The 13164-nt window shown below is 39.7% G+C and overlaps 1 protein-coding gene across 1 annotated transcript in view; it reads left to right on the forward strand.

The window, feature by feature from the left end:
• The first annotated feature begins 1182 nt into the window (after positions 1-1182).
• The window catches only part of LOC140243617 (uncharacterized), a 99125-nt gene continuing 87143 nt past the window's right edge, over positions 1183-13164 (forward strand). Inside the window, exons 1-13 of the mRNA XM_072323283.1 lie at positions 1183-1250; positions 1717-1838; positions 3103-3238; positions 4323-4504; positions 5143-5328; positions 6726-6965; positions 7421-7609; positions 8313-8519; positions 8826-9080; positions 9695-9937; positions 11302-11597; positions 11987-12215; positions 12826-12978. Of these exons, the coding sequence (XP_072179384.1) occupies positions 1183-1250; positions 1717-1838; positions 3103-3238; positions 4323-4504; positions 5143-5328; positions 6726-6965; positions 7421-7609; positions 8313-8519; positions 8826-9080; positions 9695-9937; positions 11302-11597; positions 11987-12215; positions 12826-12978 (2506 nt within the window). The remainder of the gene's footprint in view (positions 1251-1716; positions 1839-3102; positions 3239-4322; positions 4505-5142; positions 5329-6725; positions 6966-7420; positions 7610-8312; positions 8520-8825; positions 9081-9694; positions 9938-11301; positions 11598-11986; positions 12216-12825; positions 12979-13164) is intronic.

Here is a 13164-nt window from a genome sequence, read left to right on the forward strand (position 1 = left end):
GCTTTCTTTGCAAGCCACTGAAAGTGTAGCTTGACTTCCCAGTACACCACGTATATCAGACCATTTTCACCTCGTTTGTCTGCACAATTCCATAATTATTATTTCACATGAAACAACTCTTCACATGGACTTACAAAATAATACAATATTCAACCTTTTCGATTTCAAGCGTATGAATAATCACAAGGACAAAAACTTCGCCTTGGCGAAACTTGAAATCTAAAATGGTGTATACAATCCACATAACCAGGAAAAAAACATACACAGATTATTAAAACGAAAATGATATAGAAATTAAGCGAACTGCTTTAGACGTTCCGTGTACGCTCTTTGGCAGTGATCCACTAATCTCCATAAAAAAAAAAATGATTCCAGTAGATAACATATTGTTCCTTGGAAAATGGTCTCCGTATGACAGTTATGACAGAGCGCTGGTTTTTCAACTCCAAGCGGATATGCTCATCAAGGGTTATCGAAATTTGACATGATGTTATTTGAAGCTAAACTGTCTTGTTCTGCAGGCAACAGATCGAGGGACTGCCATAAGTACACATGTATTCAGCATAGACTCAGTGCAAGTGGCGGGAAATAGTCTGCCTACTTCGCTTACTGAAGGGGATCACACTGTTGTACACCGAGCAGTGGACAGTGCTGGAAACTCGGCTACGTGCTCACATAATGTGAGGGTCAGAAGTAAGTAAGATTTGCTTGAGTAGCAGACCTTCCAGTGCTGAAAGTAATTTGTTAGTCAGTTATGCAGCTGTTGAAGCTCTATTGCACCACTATGCCCATATGCCATGCTCACACCAACAGGTTCTCCCGTGGAGTTCATGTCTCTCAACACACAGCAATGGTGTTAAAAATCACGAACTTGACAAAATTTCCTGGGCAAAGGACATTTTTTTTTTTTTTTACAATGTCTACATAATAATAAATTTACGCAATTATGATATGCCAAAAGATTTAATGGACTCCACTTCAACGTGGTAGCATGACGACTATAATATTATTCACAAGGAAGTATTTGGAGTTTCACTTGAGCACATTTCAGAGTTACCCGTTGAGGACGGACTGATTTTGCTACAACACGCATTTCCCATAGACACCTGCCTGAGTATACCTGGACTATTCCCTGAAATGAACTTCAGCCTATACCTCTCCTTGTTGCCAACCAGTCATACGATGCCCTCCAGTCCAAATACCGGACGATGGTTCGGCCACGTTGACGGCAGGGCAGGGCAGCTGCCAAGGTGGGGTGGTGTTTGGCTCAACCTGTACAATAGCTTGTGACTCTGGGTACCAGATGTACCCGGGAGCGGGCCCCACGTTGGAGAGAACCTGTGATTGGTCAATGGCATCTGGAGAGACAGCTGGCTTCTGGACAGAATTTAATCCAGCATGTTACCGTAAGTGTCATGTACCAGAAGTAATCTTCACCTTCCTATAAAATTAAAGATTAAGAATTAACGACATGATGAGCATTCATCTCATTGTGTTTCTCATTTTCATTTATTTTTTGAAGGGGGTTGGAAGGATAAGGATATGAGTATTGCAAATTCATTCCTAAGGGGTTTTAACAGAGCAGCTCTGGAAGTTAAATCCAACATTAACGGGTATGAGTAAACGTTTTATCAGGAAAAACACTTGTGTATAAAACAACATTATTCTGACAATATTAACATGTTCAATTTCTTCTGTTTTTTATTCATGTTCCAGCTGTGAACTGTACTGTTCCTTCAGTGACCAATGGTCAATCTTCAGACTGCCCCTCTGCTACTGCCGAGTTCAGAACTTCGTGTCAGTTCTCCTGCAGTCCAGGTTACACATCACCCTCTGGGGTTGTCACTGTCGCAAGAACCTGTCAATCCGATAAGTCCTGGAGTGGAAGCGACTTTCAATGCACTGGTACGTGTCAGTGCTGCCGTGAAGTCTCACAAAGCGTTTGAATTCATGCGTTCAGATTCATAGATAAGATATACGTTGAAGCTTACACTGTTAGGGTTTAAAAAATAAACCAAAGAAGAATGTAGAACCATGAGTGCATGAAAGGGATTTTGTTTTGTTTTGTTGTTCTTGTTGAGAATCACCACGAGAGCTTGAATTAAATAGATAGATTATTTCAATAAATGTTAATGTGTTGTGTTTTCTGATCAGTATATTCAAAAGGTTGATTTCTTCACTACATTAGCACAAGATAGCCTTCTATGAACAACATGCATTATTGGTCGTACTGTTCCATCCTGGGATTCATTTTTCTTTTGGCTAAACAGGGCTAAACATCACACTTATTGAACTCTCAGTGAAACATTTATAATATATACATGTGACAGTGAGATTTTGAAAACTCACTACCCTGCGTCTTTCCGTTTAAGAGCTTACAGTGCAAACAATACAGTGCGTGTCACTGCAAGAGTAACGAAACTTTTATGTCCCACCAGAACCGAAGACATGCCCAGGCAATTTTAGCATTTCCTATGGCTCCGTGACGCCCCAGGAGTGCAGCGGCACACATCCCGTGCTGTTTAATACCACCTGCTCCTTTGTCTGTGATGATGGTTTTCGGCTGGAGGGACAGGGGAATATTGTATGCAGCACCGAGGGACAGTGGAGTTACCCGTCCGCTCCAACATGTATAGGTAATGCTCATTTAGATTGAACATTGATATGGACTTATAATACAGGAACTCTTACTTTAAACATGCGACTCCAACAGTTAGCCCCGATTGTTCATAACATCTAGACTTTGGCACATTGATTTTCGTTGGGTGGTAGAAGGCTTTAACGGTGCACCACGTATTCTTTCTAGGGTATCTGTTTGGCCCTGAAAAGGGCCTATACCCAAACAAATACCCCAGAAAGAATACGTGGTACCACCCAACGTTCTACCGCCAAGGAAGCCTTCAAAGATTTCAATATTGAATTTTGTCTGCGTCCAGTGTTAAACCTTTGCCTCAGTTGTCTATTTGATATTCAAAACTATTTCATTAATCAACTTGCAGGTGATCTGCACATCATCAAGTGTCGATCAATATTCACCTTTATCACCATTTAATGATATCATTGCAAAATATCTATTTGTGCTATGTTCACTGCTATAATCAGATATCCAGCCACCGAACTTCAACTCTAGCTGCCCCTCTGAGATCAAGATCTTTGCTTCCATGGGAAGCACATCGAGTATTGTCAACTTCCAGGATCCAATTGCAAGTGACAACTCGGGAAATGTACATGTCAGCAAGTAATTATGTCTCATTTTTTAAAGCTTTGACTTTAATGTATACTAACGCATAGATTAAACTTGCTATGGCAAAAGGCAAAAAACGCCCCCTCCCCAAAAATAAAGTCATTATTGGAAATCAGTTCTTCACATCGAGAGTCATTTTGAAGGTCAAAATTGTGAACAAAATATTCTGATGTTCTATTCATTGTCCAATGTAACATGTGTCTCGGAAGAATGTTTGTAGATATAATAGAACCCATAAATAACCGAAACGCTCAAAGCCGCTGGTCTTAAATTTTTACTACCCAAGACCCCCGAAACCGCTTGTCCGGGTTTTTCTTTTTATAGTTTCATATTTTACTAATTTTTTGGTTTCATATAGAATTTCATATACATAAGAGGTTAATGGTCAACAAAAGTTTGCCAGAATTACTTCTGTGAGACACCATTCTCTTGGTAAAGTCTTAATAGGCTTTCAAACGAACATAGCTTAAAATTGTCAAAAATAAACCTACAGTGAGCTTTTTGACATCATGTTTAATAGAAAGTTGTCGTAACGAGAGCAACATAGCTGTACCTTCTATGGAACCATAGACCATTATTTACAGAATTTTCAGTTGCTAAAGGGTTAATGTATTTTCTTTTGGCGGTAAATACCTTTTATTTTTCGTCATTCTAATCGAATTTGATTTCATCACCCACCCTCCTCTATCTCTCTTTCATGACATCGCTTGTAATCAACAAAGACTGAATACCCACTTTCGACCAGGAAGCTTATTTCCAGAGGGAGTAACAGTCAATGGCTACCTTGCAACTGATGCTGCTGGGATGACAACAAGATGTGATATCACCATTACTGTACAAGGTAAGCTCATCCGTACTCTGCCGTTTAGAATAGTTGCCAGCTACTTGTCTTACGTGTCATTATTTTCATGTTTAGACATGGATTAACGATATTTTTTTTTTTCATGTATTCATTATTTGCCAGCTGTTTTATGAACGTTCACAATCAAAGCAGAACCCTGAAAGACAAATCATATAAAAGTCTCATTATTTTCCCTGTGTTTTTAAGGCTATCTACACATCTTCTTTTAGTCCATAGATGTCCTGCACAGCAACCTCTTCTCCATGGCTCGGTGGTCAACTGTACGGATCCTTTCTATGGCAGTAGATGTTCTTTCTCTTGCGATGAAGGCTACGATCTGATTGGACCATCTGCTGTGTCATGTGACCTGTCAAGCGATGGAAGCCCTGCATGGGAAGACGCTTCTCCATTCTGCCAAAGTGGGCAAAGTTTACATTCTGTTGTAGCTCAGTATGAATTAGATAAATACAGTTTTGATAAATTCTAATATCATATTTACGCTTTCAGATTTCGATTAGAGCAAATTACTCTGTCAGAATACACATCTAAAAATTCAAACTTTAAACACGTTGAACAAAACACAACTGTCAATCTCCTAAAGAGCCGTGATATATTTGTACATATACAGTATATATATATATACGCGTGGTCATAATTGTGTTGCTTTGATTTAAAAAAAAAAATTGTACTACCATGCATGTATGCACGTCTGCAATGTTTAGACATGATTTTAATGTGTGACAGAGCTAATTTCTTTTTGTTTTGATCGATTCAATTTCGTTTTTTGTAAAATCACATCAGATCATCAACTGCTGTTGTTTAGCTGTTGTGCATGAGTTCCTTGGAGAACACCTTGGATATCATTTGCCATTCGTTGTTCTCCTGAGTGAAAAAAAAAATGCTGAGAGTTGAAAACTAGGAGATGCTTTCTTCCTGCTAATCGACTGGTATCTAATGCGGTGAACCCCCCCCCCCCAAACAAACAAACAAGCAAACATAAAACGTGATATTTACCCTACCAAGTTTAGTTATCGTCATTCTCCTCTCTCCCTTGCAGTCCAAACATGCCCCCCTCTCCTCCCGACATACCCTGCTACAGTGGTAGGCTGTGACCCCACGTCCCCAGTGCCGTATGGATCAGAATGCACCATGCAGTGTCCCTTCGGCTTTGTTAGTGTCGGCGAGATCCTCAAGAGGTGTCTGGCCGATGGGGTCTGGTCAACGACCAACTTCACCTGTGACCGTGAGTCTATACCTGATTCTATGAAACTTGCATATTTCTTTTCATGGTTAAGTGTGTATGGACAGTGATGAATTCGGGTATCACCACAGTATGTTTGTGTAGTTTTGTTTTAGTGCTCTACAAGGAGCAATAGTTTATCGCGCAGTTAACCGTATTATATGAATGTAATTGAATCGACGGCTGTTTTATGTTAATAATTTTAGCATTCTTATTTTAAGTGTTTCAATGCATGCTGCTAGGCTTTCTTTGTAGACAATTAAAACTGTTTAAGCGTTTGTTGGTACATGTATGTTGCATTTTCAAGACCTCCAACCTCCCAGGAGAAAGGTCGAGATACAAGGCACACATTTAAAGATACTGTATGTGTGCTAAAAGAGTTTTGTTTCACGCATAGATACTTTGATGCAATGTAAACTTGCACAAAAAAAAGACGTACGCAACATCAGAACTTTTGACTAAGATGAAATAGTCACTTCCCACTACCTTTTGATATTATCTAAAGTAAGACATAAAAATGGAAAACAGTAGGAATGAAATATTCATCAGGACATGCCACCATTTCCTGTGCAGGAAAAGCTTGCAGTCCATTGGTTGAAACAGATGTCATTTCCATCACACCATCCACGTGTCTGTCTGACCCACGTTACCAAGACACATGTCATTTGGAATGTCAAAGGTCAGGCTTCCAAATATTTCCATCTGAATATGTGGACACAACATGCACTGGCGCACAAGTTTGGAGCCGTAACGTAACTGTAGCCGAATGCAAAGGTGAGTATAAGCTTGCTTTTGACCTCCAATTACTTTCACTTGGCCGTGTTTGATGAGACTTATGTATTAAGGTAGACGATGATTTTAATGAATATTGTATATAAATAATATATAATACACATATATAATTGACGTTTCTGTTTTATAGTAAAGTCTTTTATTAAACGTCACATTAAAAGCAAAGGAATTATACAGAATTATTTTGATTTCTGGTAATGCTGTCTGAATAGAGACATGTTTGGAGTATGAGATACTCATGCCTTGAAAGAGGTTTGCGTAGATGTTTCGCAGTGGAGGTACGATCATATACACGCACGATGAATGCTCGTTCGTGGGATTTGAAATTGCATTATGATCATTTACTTCTTTCATTGTAGTCATGGAAAATTTAAATTCACGATAAGTCTATAATGATAATCATTAGTTCGGTAGTTCTTCTTAATTATGAGTCTTTTGTTTGTGACAACACGTCGAGTCCTCTTTCCGAGGTTTACGTCATGTTTTTAGAAAATGTTGAGAACAGTAAACCAGTAAAGGGTGAATACATGATGATATAATAATTATCGAAGTATACCGCTACTACAGTCATGGAAGAAATGTATACTCTGTATGGACTTCTCCTTCAGATACTCAGCCACCGACGTTCGGCCAGTGTCCGTCAGAGGTTGTGGTCTATGCACCTCGGAGCTCGGACACAGCTCTCGTCGGCTGGAATGTCACTGCCATGGACAACAGTGATCTCGAGCCTACCTTGTCTTGTGACCTTCAACCCGGGGTCATGACCCTTGGCATATACCAAGTCAAGTGCAGTGCCAGGGATGATGCTGGTAATGAGAATGACTGCAGTTTCACTGCGGAGGTCAAAGGTAAGCAGTCATTTTGTCTGTGTATATCATCTATGGGGGGGGGGGGGGGGAGGGGACGGCCGTTCTCCGTTCCGCAGCTTCGAAGATCTCTGCTTTCAAGGAGTTTAAACATACTCTGTACATTAGACAGCTTTTAATATGGACATTGATGTGTAGATGTACACCCGTCTCCGTGAGAAGGTCTACAATAACAACATTGAGAACCCAATGCAAAACTTTACGTTTTATAGACAATCCCACGCAGGACCAGGAATAAGTGATCTTCTTACATACGCAGTATTCATTCAGGATTTTGTCCAATAACGACTTTGTGCGCGAATCCTTGGTCATTCTTTTCGTGTGTGCTTCACAAATTTAACATATAACAACTTTAATTAATCACGGTTTATCTTGCTAGACCGTCAATTAAGTCATGGTTGTGAATGGAGCCTAACTGTCAATGTGTTCCATTCCAGTTCGACGTTGCCAGTTTTTAGTCCCACCCGTTCACGGAATCATTGAAGAGGCCTGCAACAATACCTTTGGGGCAGAATGCACAGTCTCTTGTTCCGCTGGATACAAGCTTATTGGATCTAGCAGGGGGAGCTGTGAATTTAATGGCACTGATACCTTTTGGTACTTCGAACAGGATCCAATTTGCGAAGGTATGGACAACCTAAGAAGAAAACTGCAGCTTACAATGATGCATTAACTCCTTCCCCCGATATTCTTTATACTGCATAAAGGGTGTGTACAGTTCTGGTCGAGATGAGGATTTAGCATTTCACGTTTTGCGTTTTGTGAAAATCAACTGTAGATATGAACTTTGTAAAGACCTAATTATTTATCAGTGTATAGGGGTACCAGTCTGGATTAGAAATGTAAAAAAGTCATACTCAATATGGCTATGTGTGTTGATTTTGAGTGAAAGCAAGAACACTATGTCGACTGTGTTCATATCCTTTTATGAATTCCAATCCGTGTGCATGTGTGTGTTTGTAGAGTTTCTTTTACAAGTCATTGAATTGTCATGATTCATACTGTCCATGTGTCATATGATTTTGTGACTATAACTATGATTACATTTTGACTTTGAGATCAGCATTTTAATAACTCTCCGACACATATCTTTATACGATGGAAACGTGTGAGTGCGTGTATACGCCCGCATGCACGCGCGTGTGTGGGTTTGGTCAGGCACAGATTTGATCTGCAGAATATAATGAAAGAATACCAATTGAATTTAAGTTGTTTTTTCATTTGATCCCTTTGGTTCATTTGCGAATGCGTTAATTCACATTAATATATTATCTACCGGTGCATGTCTTAATATTTTCTTCTTTGAACTTTTGCCTCGTTCCCTGGTAGTGATGGGATGTTTCCCACTCCCACTGAACCGAAGCATTCTCGTAACACCTGCTGACTGTGCGCTAGCCAGCAAGGTTCCCTTGGGAACCGTTTGTGTACTGCACTGTGACCCAGGTTTGGTCTTAGAAGGCGACGGTCAGCCGTTGACCTGTCTTACTTCAGAGGAGTGGAGTCGTCCTCTTGACGTGGAGTCACTGCTTTGTGCTGGTGAGGTTCATATTCGGTCACCTTTACGAATGTTCTTTCATAAAGTCGTTTTCTTATCTCAAAGGATTATGTATAGTTCCATGCAGCAGATTACACATGGAAAAAAGAATATTGTTACAGAAGCATGCTATTAGTTTGTTTTAGTGGTAATATCAAGGCAGTATCGATATATTTTTTTTTTCAAATACTGCATCGAAATCGTTTCGTAATGTCAAAAGTACTGCTTCAGTCATCTCTCTGACGGAGCCTTTCGGGTTCTGTATAAAGAATATTATTATTTTTCTATGTCAACTTTACACACCCCAGATCGCACACCACCTGCAAACCTCTCCTGCCCATCAGCACCCATCATGGCTGTCCGGAAGGAGTATAGTGGAGTAGAAGTGGCCTTTGACCTCCCCTCTGCGGATGATGAAGTTGACGGGACAAATCTTATGGTGACGACGGAACCACCTGATTTGAGGACCCCGTACACCTTCGTGTCGGACACCGTGTGCCGATTCACGTTCACCGACTCATCTAACAACAGTGTCGTCTGTGTTTTCCATGTCTTTGTCAGTAGTAAGCTTGAAATTCAAATGAATCTTATGTCTTACCCATTTATTATTTTGTTTGTTTCTTTGTTTTGAAAGTTTGTGTAGCATTAAGTTACATGTCACTCCCAACAGGTATATTTCCGAACTCAAGTAAAATTGCAAAAGTTATTCCAATAAACAAAAAAGATGACTCCTCTCTTGTAATCAAATTACCGTCCTATCTCTATTCTTCCTAGTATTTCTAAGGTAATAGAAAGACTTGTTTGAAACAGACTGTACGATTTTTTGATACAAAGTGATATACTTAACCAAGACCAGTGTGGTTTCAAGAAATTTCATTCTACAGATATGGCAGTAGCCCAATTATACGATAGAGTGTCGACTACCTTAGCTGAACAAAAACATGTCATCCGTGTTTTCATGGACCAGCTAAGCGTAGCATTCGACACTCTTGACCACACTGTCATCAATGATAATACAGAAACCAATAAATCAAATCAAATCAAATCAAATCAAATCGAATCAAATGTTTTTGAAGTGCAATTGGTGATCAAGATATGCGAGTCCTTCCATGTCGGACAATTTGAAAGTTGTTCTGTGCCGAGTCTCAGGGTTTGCTATGTTCGTGTCTCATATCAGATGAGGTGCAGCCAGTAATCGAAGAGTGTCCACCCATCAACGACTCCATTACGGCATCTCAAATCAGCAGTATTCCCTGGGAGAGTCCCTCCTATCTTGAGATCCCTGGTGTGGATCTCACCATGGACTGTAACATGCCTAATCCTGCTCAACTCCCCTGGGGAGACTACCAGCTTGTGTGTCAGGTCATTGACCCACAGAGCGGCCTCTATGCAGAATGCTTGCGGAACTTTTCCGTAAAACGTGAGTTGGTACTCAGCGTACACACAAACACACATTGTAACATGACTTTCGAACTAAAATCTTCTAGTTTTAGAGACCGCCAAGAGAAAACTGACTTCAAAGTTCAAACTCCAGTAAACCTTAAGTTAAATGCTCATAATCCCTATAGGCATTACAGTGAATGTAATTACTTATTACAAGTTACAGTATGCGGTGGATTATCCTTCCTGATTCCTCCCCTGCATGTTATTTTTTTTTTCTGTTTGTCTTCAGCTATACCTTGCCCCCCACTTCGGACACCAACCCACGGCTCTCTGGCCTGTGATACATTTGCCTATGGGAAATATTGCAGTATTATGTGCCAAGAAGAGCATGATATTGGTAGATCAGTAAAGTTCAAGGGAAACTCCTTGTACATTTGTGGAAACTCTGGCCGATGGTCTCCTTCGACTTTTGTACCAGATTGTTCAGGTGAGGAACAGACTATAAACAGCGCAGGCACATTATTAAGTTGTATAACACGCGCTGATAAATACACTTTGGCATTATTACGATACGGAGTGCATATTAAAAAACATACACTTGAATAAAAAAAACCCGCATATGTAGGAAATTGTTATCTTGTATAATTTATTTTGTTGTTACATAAATCTTGTTAAATAGATATAACGAATTATGCATCTTGAATGGAAAATGAATCTTTTAAAATTTGCTTATTCCGTGCATAACCTATCCTCAGGTTATCATTCATTGTGCAAGAACGTACAGATAGTAAGGGGTAGACAGTTCCCACGCCATAAATCTAGTCAAACAAAAAGGAGATATTATGAAATCAATTTAACGGAAGGTATGACAGGACAGAATGTGGCGGCGAGTTCTCTGGTCTTAACGCATTATCTGCATCAGCCATGAATGTTCTGCAGTTCCGTTTAAACAGGACCTAATAATCCACAGAATTATGGGTAATTCCTCCTTCATGTGTGTTGTATCAAAATCAGCCTGTCGTCAATGGGTTAACCGGGTTATAACAGAAGAGGGATACCAGCTCAGCATTATCTGTTGAGTCTACAAGCTTAGAATTTACACAAAGTAAATATTTGATTTATCTTGGATGAACCTGACATGTCTGTCTTCCATTGTGCATTCTCTGTCTTCACCCTTAGCATGCAATCAGATTCCAATTAGAATGCCCTTTAAATGCAGATTGATATTTCTCCACTTCGAATGATCCAGATTACTGTTAGCGATAAATATCCGCAAATACAAGAATTGTAAAATCGAATACTGAACAGACATCATGTACGATAAAAGCTAGATAAAGTAAAATAGGGTGTCAATGCAAGTTCCTTTTCTTTCTTTTTTTTTCTCTTTTTGTCATTCGACAGCAATACGGAAAGGAAGGAGATTCAACCTACCGCTTCGGATCATGTACTATGCAAATTCCTGTCAATCCGGTAAGAGCAATGCTCTTCCAGCTATTAAGGACCAGTTCATTGACATCATCAATGGCAGTCCTTTCCAAGAGATCTGTACCGGGAATCAGTTGTGCACAGCAGATAATGTGAAGGTGGAGTGTGGACAGGGTGACAGTCGAAGGAGACGAGATGCCCCCGAGCTAGCGGACGGGACGGTGTTGTATCAGGAGAAGAACAAGACCATCTTAACCGCTACCATATCACTGGTAAGCAACAGGAATGTATCAACTCTTAAAGACTGACAAGTACAGATGACCATAATTATATTGAATTAACTATCATGTTATACACTAAAACAATGATAATGGATATCAAGTAGCGCCAATTCTTCCAAACATCACTTATCTACTGAAAATTATACGGTAATTTGGAATTGTGTACATAGTTATGTGATTGTGTATGTTTCTGTCAAGGTCAATAGATACAGAAAATGGGTAATCAACTAAGTTATGTTTGGTAGCTTGTAAATGATTTCACTTTGCAAGTCTTGTTCTCAAATTATGATGCAACTTTCGTAGTTCTGTATCTGTGTCAGATGAGATAGGCAAAATAGATATGTTGCGTACTAAATCATATTCTTATTGATCTCCATCAGGTCCTGCAGGATTCATCCGGCGATACTCCTTTGACAGAAGAAGATTTCCCTCATCACCATCACAAAACCCTGGAGAGATTGGCACATGATATCTATCACCGAATCAAGGGTGTCGTCTTTACTGGTGATGATGACACCAACTCTCGTCCTACCCCATCCCTCCATCTCGGTTCTGCATCCACAGACTGCGAAGCTGGCTTCGTTGCTGATGAAATGACGCATATGTGTGGTGAATAATCTATGGATGATTGTGCGTTTCATCATTCTGAAATGATTTGCAATGTCTTTTTGATGCAGTGGCAACAAGAGTGATTTTCGTTGTCAAATTTTCGTTCAGTTTATATTCATATTTTTCGAAGATAAACTGGACCATTGCAGTTACACAATATACGTAACATGCACAAAACGTCGTTTTTTTTTTTTTTTTTAATAAATCTCATAAAAGCAATATACTGTGAGAATCGATACAGAAACCAATAAATCAAATTAAATCATACATGCTGATGTTATATATATGAAAGATCAGAGAGAGAAACTTGAGGGAAGCCTAAAGCTTGTAGGGATTGCAAATTTACAAGGAAATAAAGTTCTTCGGATCACATGAAAAAAAAAAAACAATTGGGTGATTTCTAAATTGAAATGACTCAGAACATGTGAATAGGTGCACTTGGGTCGCCGGGGACTTTTTCCCCCACTAGATACTGATGATTTATTCTTTCTTATATGCTTTATTTAATTCTGCAGCAGCTGGTTGTCACATTTGTTTGTAAAACTTGAGTCACTGATTCTGACAGTATCTTAATCTTATCTGCATCATTTTCAAGTCGCTTGTCCATCAGGCCATTACTTCTGGGGCAAACTTAGCCAGGGAGAGTGCATACCGTGTGAGAGGGGTACCTACCAGGACCAGCAGGCCCAGACTGAGTGTAAGCCTTGTGGTAACGGCAGAGGGACTATTGAAGAGGGGGCGAGGTCTTTCTCCCAGTGCGTGGGTGAGTCCTGAAAATACAAAGTTCGAAAGGCTTTGGTACAGCATGCCATGTCAGCAAACCGTGCTTCTGAAATGAAACTTGGCAAAAAGTTGTGTATGAAGATTAAAAAAACAAACGTAAAAGGAAATCAGAAATACTGATACTATGTCCTTCAGTTAGATGCACTCGAAATTTTAATGATCCATG

The sequence above is a fragment of the Diadema setosum genome, chromosome 20, assembly GCF_964275005.1.
Source record: "Diadema setosum chromosome 20, eeDiaSeto1, whole genome shotgun sequence".
Classification (NCBI taxonomy): Eukaryota; Metazoa; Echinodermata; class Echinoidea; order Diadematoida; family Diadematidae; genus Diadema; species Diadema setosum.